General features: G+C 30.9%; 2 protein-coding genes across 13 annotated transcripts; both read left to right on the plus strand.

Moving 5' to 3' along the window:
* The first annotated feature begins 6,104 nt into the window (after positions 1-6,104).
* Positions 6,105-6,938, plus strand: LOC125424194 (uncharacterized). Its single transcript, XM_048481007.1, has one exon. The coding sequence runs from the start codon at positions 6,105-6,107 to the stop codon at positions 6,936-6,938; it is 834 nt and encodes a 277-aa protein (XP_048336964.1).
* Positions 6,939-12,328: 5,390 nt separating this feature from the next.
* On the plus strand, positions 12,329-17,860 carry LOC125418371 (uncharacterized). 12 transcript variants are annotated; one of them, XR_009634291.1, is made up of 8 exons: positions 12,331-12,800; positions 12,929-13,060; positions 13,234-13,309; positions 13,453-13,512; positions 13,940-14,101; positions 15,216-15,277; positions 15,695-15,763; positions 16,456-16,653. XR_009634291.1 is itself a non-coding variant. In XM_060811675.1 (6 exons), the coding sequence occupies exons 2-6, from the start codon at positions 12,948-12,950 to the stop codon at positions 16,487-16,489; spliced, it is 432 nt and encodes a 143-aa protein (XP_060667658.1). In that variant the 5' UTR covers positions 12,329-12,800; positions 12,929-12,947; the 3' UTR covers positions 16,490-16,653. The 12 variants fall into 12 exon arrangements, 2 of the variants coding, with proteins under 2 accessions (XP_060667658.1, XP_060667659.1); XR_009634292.1 differs by lacking the exon at positions 13,940-14,101 and having other exon boundaries at positions 12,332-12,537; positions 12,667-12,800; XR_009634289.1 differs by lacking the exons at positions 13,940-14,101; positions 16,456-16,653 and adding an exon at positions 17,495-17,860 and having other exon boundaries at positions 12,329-12,800; positions 12,929-13,147.
* Positions 17,861-18,221: the final 361 nt, after the last annotated feature.

Raw genomic sequence — 18,221 nt, forward strand, 5'->3', positions numbered from 1 at the left:
ATAAAATTTTAAAATAAGCTTTTAAATATAATTAATTATTATAAATTATTTTTAAAATTATCTATGATAATTAGATATAACATGCATCGCACGGGGATAAATGCTAATATATTTAAAAAGTGGGTTATAAAAGAAGATTCAAGTTCTATTTTTTATTTCAACATTCAGAAAGTGCAAAAAAATTTGAGATTTAAAAGCCAAAGTGCCAAAAAAGAAAACAATCAAAGATCAAAAATGTAAAAACTTTATAATTGGAAGGATAGATGCTAAAAACCGAAAAAAAAAATTACAATAAATAATAAATAAAAATAACACAAACGAAAAATAAAAGCTTCTTGTGGTATAGAAATGCTAAAAAAATCGTTGGAAAGCCTATTGAATATTATAGATTAATTGATCTGCCTCATCCCAAAAAAAAAAAAGGAGCAGGAAAAAAAATAAATTCACAAACTTGATGAACCCTATCAAGTTCATCAAAGATTTTTTTTTTTTTTATTTGTGCTCTAAGATGTTCTTTTGTCGTTGTTATTGTTGTGTTTTCGTCCTTTTGAATTTTGTTTAGATGCTGGATATGGTCAATATCTTATCCCTTCCACCTACCTTGAGCTAGTCTCATAATCTCCTTGGATATCAAGAATATCAAATTTATTTGTGCGCTGAAAGATAAAGGGTAAAAAAAATTTATAAAAAAAAGTAAAAAAAAATTAAAGAAAAAATAAAACGTGAGTATTAATTTGGATAGGATTATAACCATTAGGAAGATTAACGAGTAATTTGATTATTTGTTCCTCTAAACGTGTGTTTTTGTCACTTGGAACGGAAACAGAAATCAATAAGAATGACAATAAATATCAAATCTGTCAAGATTCCAATTGTCTCCATGAAATTATAAACAAACGCTGGTCATAATTATAACCAAACTAGTGGACTCACCTTTGATCACATAAGGAGCTTCACCAATAAAATATATGCTGCTTCATTAAGGAAACAAAAATTTTCCATATCAATTTTATAAAGAAAGAACGAATTGTTAGAGAAAAATATAAATAAAATGAAAATCTACCTTCTATTAGCTTACACTTTTAGAATCAGTAGTAATTTAACGGATCTTCCATTTCAAGGGAAGCTTGTTATCAACAGTATAGAATGGCATTCCATATTTCTTGTTTGGAACTAGACAGTGTCACTGCCACTCATGTAACACCCCATCCCGAAGTACGCTGAAAATTTCTCAAGTCCACCGAAGTTGATCGAGGTTGACCATTATTGACCAAGAAGGATCAAAATTTGACTTTTTGACTCGGCAAGAATTCTAGGTTGACCAAGGCACCATTGCGAAGTACGCATCGACCCAAGTTTGTAGACTAGTAGCACGTCGAAAACGAAGCTACGATTTAAAAGTTATGAGCAAAACAAATTGAGGTTTCGAACTGTCCGAGAGTGCTATAGTTGAATTTTTATTATTGTGAAATTGAGCATTGACTCATGCATGTTTATGAATTACTCATCAATACGAGTTTATAGACTAACGGCACACCTAATTTGGATATTTTGTTGAAAAGTTATGGACCTGCAAAGTTTTCCAAATATCATATTATTTTAACATTATTTTTAAATATGTGAACCGTGTATGCCACATGTCAGTGGCTGGCCAACTCGTGAGTGCACAATGGCACCCACGGGGGCTATTTTCACTAGATGAGAGAAAGGGGAGGAAAGGGAGGAGAGAGAAATAGGGGGAAGGACCGACCACCACCGGTTGGCCACCCTCCCGCCACCGTTAAGCGTCATTGCGCCGCCCCACCATGAAGCCAACCTGAAAACCAGTAGACTACTCAAAATCACGGCCAGATCGTAGGCGAAGCACCCAGATCTGGGTGTTTTTTGGCAAGTGGCCCATTTCCTTCTCCGATCGATTTATCCCAAACCAGATCTCCGTTTGCCTCACCATCGGTCCCATTGGTTCACCCATCCTTTGATTCCAGCGAGTTCCTGATCACACCACCTACCCTTCCCCACTAATTTAACCTCCATGAATCCAAATCCAAGGTCCTTTTCCCCCAATTCTTGACGATTTATGAGATCCGATGACATTAAGTCTGAGAACTTTTCCGCAAGATCTCGGCCACCACAGGTCCGATCTCTTGAAGGTAAGACCTGATCTGTAATCTTTACGTCGTAAGCTTTGATTCGGTATATTGTTTATGAATTTTGTATACCATTTGTGTTAATTCCCCAGGTATCTGTATTATTTACCTGAATAAAATATTAGTTTACTTGATCTTGTATAATATTGATATTTTAGGAGTACGTGTGGGTCGTGTGACTGATCATGTGAAGGATCTTGATTGAATTGTGTGCTCGATGTGAGTGACCCACCTTCAAAGTTATTTTGAGTTGGTAAATTATATATATTTTGTGTTGATTATATATTTGGAAATTATATTTCATGTGTTAAATGTTTAGTAAATTTCTATTTGAAATTTTGATGCCGAAATTGAATGAATTAAAAATAGTTGTGCATTAAGAAATGTTTTGATTTTTGAGAAATTATGAATTTAATTTTATTAAATTATTGCAGAAGTAAGTTGTGGATTAATTATATTTGATAAAAAATTTTTCTGTGGAATTATGCATTGCGAGTTTTATTACGATTTTAATGTAATTTTATTTAAATTGATTTCTTTGAGAAATTGAGGAAATATATTATTTGGAATTATTATGCTTTAAAAATATTTTATTTAAGTATTTGATTATTGATGGAGTGTCAATCACTGGTTTTAAGTGATGAATTTTTAAGGATGATTAAAAGAGAAATGTGAAAATGTTATGGGTTTAAAGGTGATGTGAACCAACGGATTTAAAAAGTGGAATTTAAGAGATTTCAATATTTAAAAATATAATGATTTAGGATTTTTAGACGCATTTATATAGTATTGATGTTCTGTACTATATTTACAGTACAAAACACTAGTACTGCATGATTAGTGCACATGATTAGGCCATTGGACCTAAGGACTGACCGGGTATAATGCATAGTGAGCATCAGCCACCCCCTCCATGGTCAGGATGATTATTGATAGCATCGACCCAGTGGACACCATGGTAACCGGATGCAAGTTCTCTTTTAACCTCCCCGTTAGGCGGTGTTTTGGGACACTGGGCTCCGTCGGGCATCACTGATATATAGTATGGTGCGTCAGAAAATTCTCGATATGATTTTCAAAACAAAATATTTTAAAATCGTATTTAAAATGTGTTAAATGGTGTTTTTATAATTTATTTCAATTGATGATTCAAAAATGCATTTTTACCTTGATTTTACTATTTAAATCGATTTGGTATTTTAAAACAAATTTTATTACATTTTACCACTTATTTCAAATAAATGTTTAAATTGATCTAAATATTTCTTTGATTATTTCATTGATTTAATTAGTAAATTTTATAATGAGTTTATTTTTGTTTTTATGCCAAATTCCCTTAATATAAGTTTAATTTTTTTGTAAATCTTTGATGCTCTGTATACTTTACTTCACTTATTCCCTGTTGTTATTTAAAGTGCTGGAAATTGTGGAATCAAATTGTAGTAAGGTGGGAGGAATAAGATGGTGCTTATAGAAGTGTGTTTTCTATGCAGGAAATTTTAAGATAAGTTCAACCCTTAGGGAAGATTCTGCTGAACTTTCCATAGGAAGGTTCGGTAGGGTTTCTCTGGGATCAGGGTTTATCTAAGGTTCCAATGAAGAATTTTGAATAAGTCCTGACAACTTGTGCTTCATAAATTTTAGTATTTGATGCATATTACTAAAAGTAAATAATGAGATGCATGAATAATAGTTGGGAGACACAGCATAGACAACATAATACTATAGTTTCATAGTATCTAAATTAGAGACATGTTACTTTCATTGAAAATTGAGCAGGATGAGATTCCTTTTTGTTCCTCTTACCTGCTATATATATATAAAGTAGATGCTAATACTAAGTATGGGCAAATCCTAGATTCAATTGAAAGAAATCCAATTGGGAATACTATTCTCCTTCCGGTGGTAGGAAGCAAAAATGGCATCGTACCATGTTCGCTCTAACAGCTTGCCATCCAGGCCACACCCTGTCATTCCCGAATTTTTATGAGAAATTGTGCAGATTGAGGGCTTCTGATGCTGCCTCATCATTGGCATAAACCACTGATTAAGCGGACGTCAAGGTCTGCATGATCGTGTTGATAGGTTGCTTATGCTACCACTCAACCAACGAGCATGAGAAATGTGTTGATCAAATCTTGGATGCTTCTCTTCTACTTTGGAGTTTTGCAGCACTGCCAAAAATCCACACAAGAACTTCAATCAACCATCCGCAAAAAACTTGGTGGTGAAATTAAGTTGTCAAGATCAATCAACTATCCGCAAAAAACTTGGTGGAAAAACTGAGTTGTCAAGTGAGATTAGAAAGTTTTTAACGTGGAGGAAGGTGGTGAAGGCCATTGGGGAGCTGAACTGTATTGAAAGATGCACCTTCAGTCCCTTCAACAAAGACAACAAGAGTGTTGCAATTTTAAGAGAGGTTCAAACAACCACTCTAGCAGTATCTGAATCATTGTGGTCCTTCATTTCAGGTCCAAAATCACATTCGAAGCCTAATGGATGGTCATTAATTTCCAACACAATCCGTGCCAACTAAAATGAAGAAGAATACCAACTAAATGAATTTGCAATGGCGAATGCTGCATTGAAGTGGTTCATCTGCCTATCGAGGAAGAAATCTAATAACTTGGTTGTGGAGAATGTAAAAAACCAGATTGAAGAATTGGAAATGTGCATCCAAGATCTTGAAGAAGGTATTGAGAGTCTGTTTAGGCGTATGATCAAAACCAGAGTTTCCCCCCTCAACATCCTCAACCACTAAGCTAGAATAAGGAAATGATGCAGTATCATAGAGCATCATAAATTCTATAGATTTAGCTTTTTATACTTGTATATCAAAGAGATATAAACATGTATTGATAGTTTTTACAAATATCTAATAAATTTAATTCAATAAACACATTTATGCAAGCACATTATTTCACTTTCTTTACATTATCTTCTAGCTTTTGAATAATTGTTTAGTACCTGCTTTTTTTTTTTTTTTTTTTTTTTTTACCATTTTGGTTCGATTGGTTTGGTAGAAGACAGAGTCAAGCTCAGGAATTGAGAATGAAGTTGAAATTAGTTGCAAACCTCAGAAGATTAACCATCTCGATTTGTATGAGATAAAATTAATTGCTGTCTGTAAAAAATTAAAGAAATACACATGCATGCACAAAGACATGATGCAATTAAATGTGTATATAATATCTATGAAGACAAAACTAATGAAAAATATTTTCCAAATTCAATTATAAAATCATGAGAGGGTGGTGTAGGCAGATTTTGCCTGTACCATCCACACCAATCATGGTAATAATTAGGTCTTGCACTACTAAAAGATTGTAATTTTGTGATTAAACAACTACGAATCATGATCGTGCATCACTCAATTCTCCATTTCAATATATACAATAACATTTTAAAAATTCAATTATTAGTTAGATGTTGGGCAGTGGAGAGACATTGCGTAAACATTGCGTGCTAATTCCCAGCAAATGTTTCGATGCAGATCGAAATTATACATATAAATTTACACTACTCTTCCAAACTGAGTCTAGAGGTACCATGTGGAGGCAAGTTGATCTGGATATGTGTGGTTATTGCCTTTCTTGTCTCAAAAACTGAGTTGTCAACGCCCCTCGTGCATCATAAAAATTGTATTATATCATTGTGTAACATATCATTAATGTGACTTTCAATATGAATCAGATAAGCATGATCCGTTGGTGGGCAGACATAGCATAAACATCATCACCAACAGTGTTTGTTAATTTCCAAATCAAAAACATGTTACTTTCATTGGGGTTTGATGAGGATGGATTCCTTTTGTCTCCTTTAACCTTTAATATATATATATATATATATATAGAGAGAGAGAGAGAGAGAGAGAGAGTTTGCCAAGGGAAATTATAAGGCTGACTCTCAATTCAACATTCAACAAGCTTTTCTCCTTCCTTTGCTAGGAAAACAAAAATGGCAGGTCACCACACTCGCTCTAATAGCTTGCCCTTGAGGCCACACCCTCTCATTCCAGAATTCGATGAGCAATTGTGCAGATTGACTTCTGAAGCCGTCTCTTCATCTACATCAACATTGCTTGGCCGCAGATTAAGGGGACTTCAAGATCTCCATGATTGCATTGATAGGCTGCTTTTGCTTCCACTCAACCAAGAAGCCATATCTCAAGATCAGAAATGTGTTGATCAAATCTTGGATGGATCTCTCAGACTCTTGGGTGTGTGCAACATTGCTAAAGATGCCTTATTACAAACAAAGGAATCCACACAACAACTACAATCTGTTCTTCGTAGAAAACGGGGCGGTGCAACTGATCTTTCGAGCGAGGTTAAGAAATTTTTAAACTCAAGGAAAGTGATGAAGAAGACAAGTCACAAGGCTATTGCAAACCTGAAATGCATTTCATGCAAAGGCTACAAGGACCAAGCAGAGACACTTGAAATTGTTAAGATGTTGAGGGAAGTTGAAGCAGTCACTATTTGTGTATTCGAATCATTGCTGTCTTCCATTTCCGCACCAAAATCAGGTGGTTGGTCATTGATTTCCAACATGATGCAGCCAAAAAGAGTAGAGGAAAAATCCCAACTAAATGAATTTGCAATGGTGGATGCTGCCTTGGAGTACTTCCTCAACAAGTTGAAGAAATCTGACAACTTGCATGCTGGAAGTGCACAAAACCAGCTTACAAAATTGGAATTGTGCGTTGAAGATCTTGAAGAATGTACTGAGAGCCTTTTTAGGCGTATGTTGAAAACCAGAGTCTCCCTTCTCAATATCCTTAACCACTAGCCAAAGAGAGAAGAATTAGGAAGTACATGATAGGCATCCAATTTTCTTTTAGTAATTGGAAAGCCTGGGAATTAGATATGTGTCCCATTACTTGTACAGAAGAATGAGACTTATATACAAATATATAATATTGCTTTCATATACCAAATTCAAATAGTTTTGACAGTACATATTGCAATTTAACTATTCTTCTAGAGCAATCAAAATTGGGGCTGAAATGTTTATCGATATAATACAAAATTTCACGATTTTCCTTTCATTCTAGTTTTCAATTTTACATTCATTAATCACGTTGTAAGAAGATCAGAGCAAACAATTTTTTAACATTTTCTGAATGGTAAAGCCCAAAACAGATCAAGTTATATAGTAATATTTTTTTTCTCCTTAATTTTTATGAAAATATTGGAGATATAATAAATATATTTTCAACAAGTAAATATACATTATTTTTTAAGTATTCTTTTTTAACTATTTTATTCTCCTTAACTTTTTTTTTTTTTTAAATTAAATACTGTGGCAAAGGAGTTTACTAGCGTGGCTGTAAGCCATCCATATAAATTGCGGTAACTATACTAGCCGTGAAGCTCATGAAATAAATTTATACCAAATTGACATTGTAAATAACAAAAGGCATAGCAAAAAAAACAAAAAAAAAAAAAAAATGGTCGACTCAGATCTCATGGGGATTTGAAAATTAAAAAGCTTTGCTGGCTCACTTTCTGTTTGGGGACACACAGTCCAATACATTAATTCATCAAAACTCACCAGCCAGAGACTATCTTTTCTATTATGGAAACATAAGGCATCAAGATTCTAATCTTGCCTTCTCCATTCACTACATGCCACCCGTATTTAATTATAACATGTACGATTACATTACAAGTATATTCATTATTGTATATAATTATTATTAGTTTTTTTTTTTTTTTTGGTAAGTATATATAATTGCTTTTCTGTTCGTTGGTATGCAAAAGTGTGCAGAGCAATAAACGTTGTGTCCTCAAGGCATATTGTCTAATTCTTATCATGGATTCAAAATTTGTCAATGATACTCGTGCATTTGAGCTTAATGGTTGAAATTTTATGTTCTTAAAAGAAAATTGAAAAACAGAGGAGGTGTTAGATGGATATGGATCTTCTATTCCAAAATTATATTTTCAATTCTGTCCCATCAATAAAAAATAGATATTTCATTTAAAATACCAACTAATATATTCTCATACATACACTTTCATTTTCATGCTTTCATGTCCGTAATTTTCACTCTTCATTAAATATTCTAATGCAGCAAACTTTCCATATGAATGCAAAACAACAACCGGTCCACCTCATTAAAATTTTAAAAAAAACCATACGTCATTATTCTTTTTTTATTTCACGTGCAGTTCCTTTGCCCGTACTTCTCTCCTACAATCCATAACTTTTCTATTTTTTCTTTAATTATTATTATTTTTTCTTTCTACTGTGCGACACAGCTCAAAGCTTCTTCTCTATTTTTCTTTCTATGGCTATCATCCTACATATTATCTGAAAAAAAAAATAAAAAATAGTGCGTTCTCTATTTATTTTAACTTGGATACTTCACCACTACCTTTCATTTCAAGTGATTATTACTCTCTTCATCAACATTCTCGGCCACCTGTAGTGAGTATAGTTATGTAATTAGTATTTATTTAACTTTTATCCATTATGATATTCAATCATGATTTTAATTTGGTTTGTTGCCCTTTTTTTATGTTTTTATTTTTTTTAATTTTTTTTAATTTTTTTTAATTTTTTCTATCTGCACGAGAGAAAATTAATGGCCTAATTGATACCCATCATCACATCTAATCTCAAGATTTCACTATAACTATTGACTTGGTTTATTGCAGAAATTGCCAATGGAGATGGAAGTATTGGAGGTTTGGGTATCTGGAAGGGTTTTGGATGAGAAGGCTTTGATGGGTGGGTGGAGAAGAAAAAGGAAGAGAGACTTTCTATTATATGGGTTTTTGATGATTCTCTTTAGATTTCTTGTTTGGGAGATAGATGTAGAGCAATGTGATTTGGTGGGGTTTGGATTTTTGTCCATTTGAGGTTGCTCTGGTTCAGTGGTTTGAAAAGAAAGGAATTCAAAGTTGGATGACCAAAATTTTTTGGTCGTTAAAGGTGAACATTAGTGACCATATGCTAGTCATTAAAAATTTGATATCTCATTTTGGAAAAATAATAAGGTACCATTTTCAGCAACCAGGGATTGATCACTAAATCTTTATTTTTAGTGATCAATTAAATTTTAATTACTCAATGTGAGAGCGGAAAATCTTTCTCGCATCTTTTTTAGTGGGAAGAAGATTTTTCAGTGACCAAAAATATATTGGTCACTAAAATTAATTATTATCGATCAATATTTGGTTACTAATAGTCTAAATAATTAAAAATAAATATAAATATAAATGCATGAAATTAGTGATCTTTCTTTGGTCACCTAAAATTTGTGTTAGTGATCAATGAATTTGTCACTAATACTAATAATGAGTGAGTAGATGTAGTTTGGTTTTTTAAAAAGAGCAAAAGCAAGTTGCTTACTAGATGCAACTTTTGATGAGCACATAATTGTTATATATAGTTGTAATAATTAAAATAATGTAACAAAATTATGAATATAAGGCCTTTTTGTTTTTTTTGGTAGAATATAAATATAACATCTTAAGCCATCTAAAAGTTTTTATCGTTAAAATGTTGCATGAGTGATCAAATGGTTGATAGTTAAATTTTTTTTGAATTAAAAAAAAATGATGATATAGTATATCTTTGACTACTAAACATAAGCAACCAAGTGATAGCATAAATAATTAAAAAAAAATAAAAATAAAGGATAATACCTTTTAGTGATAACAACATTAGTCATTTGAGATTTTTTTTGTATTCTTTAGAATATAATATATAAAAACTAACTACTTGTCTCTCTCTCTCTCTCTCTCTCTATATATATATATATATATACATATTTGTAATTGGTACTTGTGTATTTGAATTCATATATATGTGTGTGTGTGTGTATGTGTGGAAATGTATTATCGTACATATATACATACATAAATTTATTTATACTTTAAATATAGCTATAGATATAGAAAATATTGTATGTAACTTTAATAAAATAGGAACTTTCCTCCACTTTATAATAAAAGCCATACTGATATTTAGATGCTATGAGTTACCAATTAACTATGTAGACTTAGTATTTAATCATTTGCTTAAATGCTCTTTTGGAATGGTTTAAACAACAATGAACATTGATGATAATCTTTAAATTTTAAATTCAATTACAATTAATATTAAAATATCCCCTTTTTTGGTTTATAAAAGAAAAAAAAAAAAAAAGATATCATCACGATGTATCCATACAAATAAAGATATACTATTTGCCACCACTAGTGATTAGTGGGACCTATGCTGACTTGGCAAATATTAATTGATTACATTTTTTTTTTTTTATATTATGGAAAAGTGAAATCTTATTAGTAACCTATTAACTTGCTATGTCAATATGTCACTAATGGTAGATAAGGATAAATTTAATAATCACATTTAATCAGTTTAGTTTTTAAAACTATAAATAATCATTTCGCTATAGAAAATATCAAATTTATTTTATAAGATGAAAAATCTAGTATCTAACATTATTTTGGGAGCAGCAATTTTGTGGCAAAGTATGTAGGCATGTTATCTTACAAAGTGTCCACTTTGACGCAAGAGACTGACCCTCTCAAAATTATGTTTAGTTTTAAATTTTTACTTTACGGTGTGCATTCAGCCCTCTTTATAACAAAACTAAATAGATTAAATATATATTATTATATTTAATAATTTTCGTAAAAACTATTATATATTGATAAGATTAAAACTAGAGTATTTAGGACAAATACCCTTTAAACTTTATAAGTTATTATATTTTAGTATAAATGTTTACAATTTTCTTTGAAATTTCTAATAAAAAAAGAAAAGAAAAATTGAAAGAGGCATGGGCCTTGTACGGATCCATCCATATAGATGGATGTATACTTTAAAATATAAATCAATAATAATATTATATATAAATTTGATTAAATTAAAAGGGTAATTAGTATGAATAGCTCGAACTTTATAGATTAATATATTTTGGGGCCTTAATTTATTAATTTTTTTAAGTTTCAATTTTCTATGCATTCCTTCACACACACCCAAAAAAAAAAAAGTACACATATGGATCCATCCATGTGGGTAAATAGATATACACTTTTAAAATATAGATAATTAATTTTTTAAATAAAGTCTATTATATAAAAATTTGATAAAATTAAAAGGGTAGACAAATACTTCCCGATCTTTACAAATTATTATATTTTGGTGTCTTAATGTTTTTATTTTTATTTTTTAGCATTTAGCTCACTAAACTTATAAATGTTTACAATGTTATGTGAAATTCTTGACAAAAAATTCATGTGCAAAGCTTATAGACGAATATTGATGGTCATTTTATTATATAAGCTTGCCAAAAGAGGACAAAATGCAAATTAGATATTACTTAGGGTCAATAACGTTAATATTTCAAAAATATTTATATATAATTTTTTTTATAAACATTAAAATTAAAAATATTGACTATTGGTACTTATAAACAAGCAAAATTATCTATTTAACAATTATAATAATTTAAAATATTTATTAGCAATGAGAAAATAGTTTATAATAAATCATTAAAGAATATAATTAGATTGAAAACTATATAGTTATTATGATTTTTTCTAAAAAATATAACATTTGCTTATTAAGAACGATATAAACATTTAAAAAACATTACACATACGTTTTCCAAAAATAATAAAAAATTATAACTATAAAATATTGGTTCTTGAATTTTATTTTTAATTATTTTTTTGATTTTAACTATTAAAGTATATGTAGGTCAACTTATGCACACCCAGACAACTAATCAAGCATTTTTAAGGGTGCACTCCCCTCCATTCACCCCCACAAAAATCTAACCCTGGTTTAGAATATATGCATGATTAAACTATTTATATGACTTTTTATAAATATTCTGGTCAAATCATTATTTTTTAATTTTTAATTATTGATTCATCTTTTTTCCCAATTCTTTATGAACAAGTAATTATTTATTTAATTATATTTTTATTTTTTAGTAAAATATATTTTTATATTTTTAAATTAAATATATTAATTATATTTTTAAATTATTTAGTAAAATATATTTTATATTTTTAAATTATCAAACATTTATCTATATAGTATTAATTAACTGTAAATAACATTCAAAAAAATAAATTAACACTTTCTATATATATACATATATATATATACATATATATTATTTTTGAAGTATAAAACTCCATATATAAAATTTTCATATGATTTTTGGTAAAGTGAAATTTTCATTTAGACAGGGAGGGAAGTTTTGCCGCTGCATCTTCATTTTCCTTTTCAAATGATGTTTGCTCTTTTGGAACACGCGGCCTCCAACCCAGTCTCCAATCCATTCGGTCCTTGACCCCAATAGATGTTGTGCCCCATATCAGAGTGTCCTCTCAGATCGTCGACGTTGTCCTTGCCGGTGTGCGCTCTCCCATCGGCAGCCCTTCTTGCTCTTTCTGTTTCTTTATTCCACTCTTTCCCTTTTACCTCTCTCTATTTCACCATCCCCTTTAATCCAGCCGATTGTTTTTGTTCTAATTTTTGGCAGAGGAGGAATTGTTATTTATCACTTTACCTCCCAAGTTTGGCCATGACGAGTACAATTCCAATGTTGATTTCAATCTTTGGGACTTGGAGAAGGTTGATTTGAGAAAATTTGATGTCGATTCGACTCTCAACAGGGTACTTTGAGAATTTTCGACTTCTTTTCTTTTTTTTTTTTTTTTTTTTTTTCTTTTGGTTGGTTGAATTGTATATTCATTGTGATAAAGTTTTGATTTTGACTTTTGGGTTTTTATATTTTGAGAAAGGTGGGTTTTGGGGTAGCTGATGAGGGAGAGTGGAGGTTCTGGAAGTATGCGGAGAAAGCAAGCTGAGTTTGGACTGCGACTGCCTATTCACATGGTGTGTGGGATCGAAAGCTACGAATCACAATTAGCAAGGTTTTTCTCTTTCCCTTCGTTACTTAGACAACCACCCCTGGGATATCTTATTTCCGAGACAACCACCCCTGGGTTCAACTTAAGATGGTGTATACTATTTCTAAAATCACTTTGAAATTCTGCGACGTTTCATATTTTCCTTTGCATATAACATTAATAATGTGCTTGTGAAGGTATCTTGACACAGCTGGTATGAAGGGATCTAGAGCTTATGTCATAAATGGGGTTGTAATATTCTTTTCTTGGCTGGTGGGTCTATATATGTTCATAACTTTCAGAGGCTCCCATACTCTTTTGCTTTGTATTCTATCATGGGATACCTTTAGTTGATATCAGCTTGTGGCTTAACTTTTGAGCATAATTCTTAAACATACTTTTAAAACTTTGTACAGGTTGCCAGAATACTCTTGTTCATGTACCTGTTTTATCATGTCTACCTGCATTACAATGAGGTAATAACATATGCCTGTGATTCTCTTTGTAAATTCTTACGAAACTCTGTATATATGAATGCTTAATAATTTTCCACAGAGTTATCTTTACACTTTAACATGTATTAAGTGCTCCACTTTTAAGGAACTTAAATAATATAGTATAGCCTCATACTTCAAGTACAAATGTATCAGTAAAAGAGTCAAGCTAAGTTTTAGAGCAACAATGGTCATTATTTACGGATATATTAGAAAATCAAATTATGTATGTGTGTTTAACATTATAATTGGAAGACAATGAATATGAAATGCTAGTAGCATAATAAATTTGTTGCGAGGATTATCAAATGAAAATTTTGATTTCTAGGAATTTTTTCCTGTTTTCTTGTGGAAATCATTACTTACTAAGTTACCACTAGATGACTTCTGTTCTTCTATCGCACAATAGGTTAAGCAGATGCACGCATATGGGTTACTGTTAGTATTTGTGGTTCCATTGCTACTATCTGTGATGAACTTTATGTGGTTTTGGAAGATCTTCAAGGGATTGAAACAGACATTAGCAAAGAGACAATGAAAGGACACGTCGGTAGAAAACCAAGAGTAAAAAGTAAATCTGCTCACCCACCTTTTTTTTCTTTTTAAATAAAGATCAGTTAATGTTTACATAAACATAATCTTTGATTTTACTGTGAATATTAAAAAACGAAACATATATGTATGTACATACAAATGTATAAGTACTTTTTTTTTTTTTTTTTTTTTAATCTCGATCTCCTTTTGTCGTTTCAACAAAATTTTCATTCCTAGTTATGTAGTTTTATATATGCACCTGAGACGTTGGCTTCCATTTTCTGAATTTAATTTTTTCTAGTATTTTTGGTTTCCATTGACACGGGAGAATATGATGGGGACCTATATTCCAGAAAGAAAGGGATAGATAATGGCTATTTTCTGGAAAAAATTGTATGTTATGTAATATGTCACTTCTATCTAGTGTTAAGCTAACTAGGTTTAACTTCATCTTAATTCTAAAACAGTTAATGCAAGTTTATAAGGACATATGGCAAAATATTATGACTTTCCTGAGATCTTGTCTTTATTTCTTTGTGAGTGTTTCCCTATATTCCATAAGTTTCAGGATCCATATCTGAGAGTATATGTCTCTGTTGATTTAAGGATTTTATCCCAGCTAAGTACCATGTTATTTATGAGCAATATTTTTGGAAACTAAAGACGGGACATATGGCATTCAGGATAAGCAGTTCCCTTTTGATCTTTTCTTTCAGTTATATATTTCTTTGGCTAGGGGTTTAAATTTTGTATTCTCATAATAATTAGTTACTGCTAAGAGAGCACAAGCCCAGGTTATGAGGCTTTTAAAGAAAACTGTAATTTCAGATACTTACATGGAGGTAAACCCAATTTTTACAAGAAAAATGTACCAGTTTTAGTAAGATATTTTATACTTTAGAAGTTGACATCTGGGATAAGTTGCGTACATTATGTGCACTTTCGAAGCACAATATTTATTTCCTTTGTGATTTATTTACTCTTCATGTGCATCAGAATCTGTTGACTTAAGTTTCCATTGCTATAGATTGAGTTACCAGAGTATGTGAAGACACAATATGTGTTATTCCTAAGAAGGGAGGGGCAGTATTGTGCTTTCTTTGTTATGATCAGTAGTTATGATATGGCCTCTAATTTTACTTCTTTGTAAGGTTGGCAAATTCCAAAGGGGCAGAACAGTGAAAGAAAAGAGGCAACCACCTAATGCAAAGAGGTACCAGTTACATATCAATGCTTGTTGTCGTTTTAATATTTAGATGTTTGTGGATTTTTAGGAGCAAAATGACCTTGTAAGCCAGTCTGCTGATATGTGTCCTTAGGTTTAAAATTTCATGTATTTTCATTGTCAATTAAGAAAATGATGGAGCTTTTTGTTCTGGAGACAAAATTGTGAGAAATCTGAAATAAGCTTTCAAAAGATAGGAGTAGTTCCGGCCATTTCTTCGAAGATCCTAATTTAGATGAACATGACGTAAACAATAATTCTAAGAAATCTCAATTTCTTATAGAAAAAAATAAATAAATAGAAAAGAACAGAAAATACTAGATTTGGAAATTGAGAGACGTATTTTTGAAAATCACCTTGGCTGGATAACCATAGTTTGGGTTCACTTGGTTCTTTAATTTACAGGGTAATGTTATTATAGAGGGACAAGTAATTGGATATGTGGAGCAATTTGGCACTGAACCTCCTGTGAAGGTGAAATTTATTTTTGAGTTCACTTCCAATTTAGTTGCAGGGGCATGATACATGCTTCTCATGATATGTTATTCCTGATTTGTTGAGCAGTCGGATGTTTGTGGCGAAGTTTTTAAGATCCTCTTCATCGTATGGCTTTATTACCAACTCGATAGCATTGGAATTGGTCATTATCTTTTTAGGAGGTCTTATAGTTAAACCATGAGACAATTTTTTAATTTTTATTTTTCTTTTCAAAAAACTATTGTTCTCTACCTTTTGCCATGTCTCTACCATCACTTCTTTAGAATAAAATAAATTATTGGAGCACTTAATCTTGAGTTTCTTTGACTAATGGATAATAGGATGTGGAACACTCACCTTCTTTGCTATATTGCTACTTATATGCCTAGTGGACCATAAAGTCTTATGAGTTATGACTGAGACATCGTAAGAAAGAAATAGACCTGTGGTAGCTTGGTTTTCATTGTTCTTAAGGCATACCAAAATTGCTTTTTTTATTTCAACCTTACATGAAAGATTTTTGTTCACATGTAGTATATGGTTGGTAGAAACTACTCGTTTTTGGCATTTGGTGGTTTTAAAATTCCATATAGATTAAGGTTAAGTTGCATTTAGAATTTTATCTTGAAGTTATTTTAGCCAATTGTTATAGTAGGTTTTTGTTTGATATTAGTTATTTCATTTTTTAGATTTCAAGTTTTTAAAGACCAAGACTGTGTTTAATGCAACAAGTTCAATTCGCCTCCCACTTACACCATTGCTCCCACCACCAGCATTATTACTGTTAGCTGCACGTGTTGATATATTTTATTTTCTTATGAGGTAATAATGTTTTTGTAAATATTATTTAAATATCTTGAATTATAAAAATTTAATAACTTGCTTTACATATTGCCTATTTTTACGTTATCACTACTTGATTAATTTAAGATTTATTAATATTAATTTTAAAATGATTAAACTAAAAAATTGGCTTCTATTGACCAAAATTTTGTTGCTGAAAGTCTTAGCAAAAGTTAAAATTTTATTAGCTAGTAATGTTTGGTTGCTAAATAAGAGTATCACTGATCAATTTTTTGTGGTTAACAATATTTTTAAATATGCAAAGTCATTAAGTGATTAACATGTTGGTTGCTTTAAGTGACCGTCAATGACCAAACAATTTGGTCTCAAAATGTTGTTTTTAGTGACTAATAATAGTCACTTAAAATGTGAAATTGGTCACTTAAAAAGTTTTATATTATCAAATTTGATCAAAATGTTACTTTTTTAGAGATCTTTAAAAATTAAAATTTGTCATCAAAACAACAAAAATCTAATTGTTAAAATTTTTTAGTTTTAATGATCAAATATTTGTTGGTGACTAAAACCAATTAGTTACAACGTTTAAGCAATCAGGCAGTAACGATGTTTTTTTGGTTAAAAACTTTTGATGACCAATATATGGCTTTTTACAACCAAAATTAATTGTCGTTGAAAGGATTTTTTTGAGTAGTGATTTGTTCTTCTATGAAAGAGATTGAAAGGAAGATGTAAAAGAACAAGTGGAATAGCATTATAAGAGAATGCTGTAGAAACATAAATTTGTCAATTTTTTTTTTTTTTTTTGGTGCAATGAATGATATTGTTTTTCTCATCAAATGCAATGAATAAATAATGCTTCACTCGTGATCAATTTGTCTTAGTTTTTCTTATATTGATATGTAATTTAATTTTGCCATTTGTTAGGCGATTATGGAGTAGTCATTTTTTAGTCTCTAAACCCTCCGTTAAAGAATGACTTTTCAAAAGTCCACCCAATGTGGTGTTTTTTGGGTTTAGTCACCCAAAACAACTCATGAAGAAACACTGCCATACCTTCCTCCATCTCTTGGAAAATTGCAAATTGACGGTTAAGTTCAGCTGAAACAACTACACTCTTTAATGATCTCTTCATCAATTACAAAAGATATTATTTCATTGAGCAGGCTCATGGATTTTTATGCTAATTCCAAGTCTGGAGACCTTTGCTATGCAAAGTTGGTCTTTTATTAATTTGATAAACTCAATGTGTATATTTGAAACTCCATAATGAAGGTCATTCCAACAGTACAATCCTTTTAAGGCTCTGTATATGTACAACGAAATGCACCACACAAACTTTTATGGTTTGTTACGAGTGGTGTAGTATATTATATATAATGAAACATTAATTTATAATTTCAACACAACACATCTATCACCAAATATAAAAGAATGCCTTTTTATCTTTTTATCTCTAAAGAAACATAAAAGATGTTCCTAAAAGTACATTAAATAGTAAAAACAAATTATATAAAACTTCTCAATGTTTCTATACCTTTGTGTCAAACTTCTATATATTCTTGTTATTATCAATGATATGATTGCCATTGAATCCAAATCCTTGATATTCGTGGGGATTGCACGCGCCTATAAAAGGAGAAAATCTTCAGTG

This window comes from Ziziphus jujuba, chromosome 9 (genome assembly GCF_031755915.1).
Source record: "Ziziphus jujuba cultivar Dongzao chromosome 9, ASM3175591v1".
In the NCBI taxonomy this organism is placed as follows: Eukaryota; Viridiplantae; Streptophyta; class Magnoliopsida; order Rosales; family Rhamnaceae; genus Ziziphus; species Ziziphus jujuba.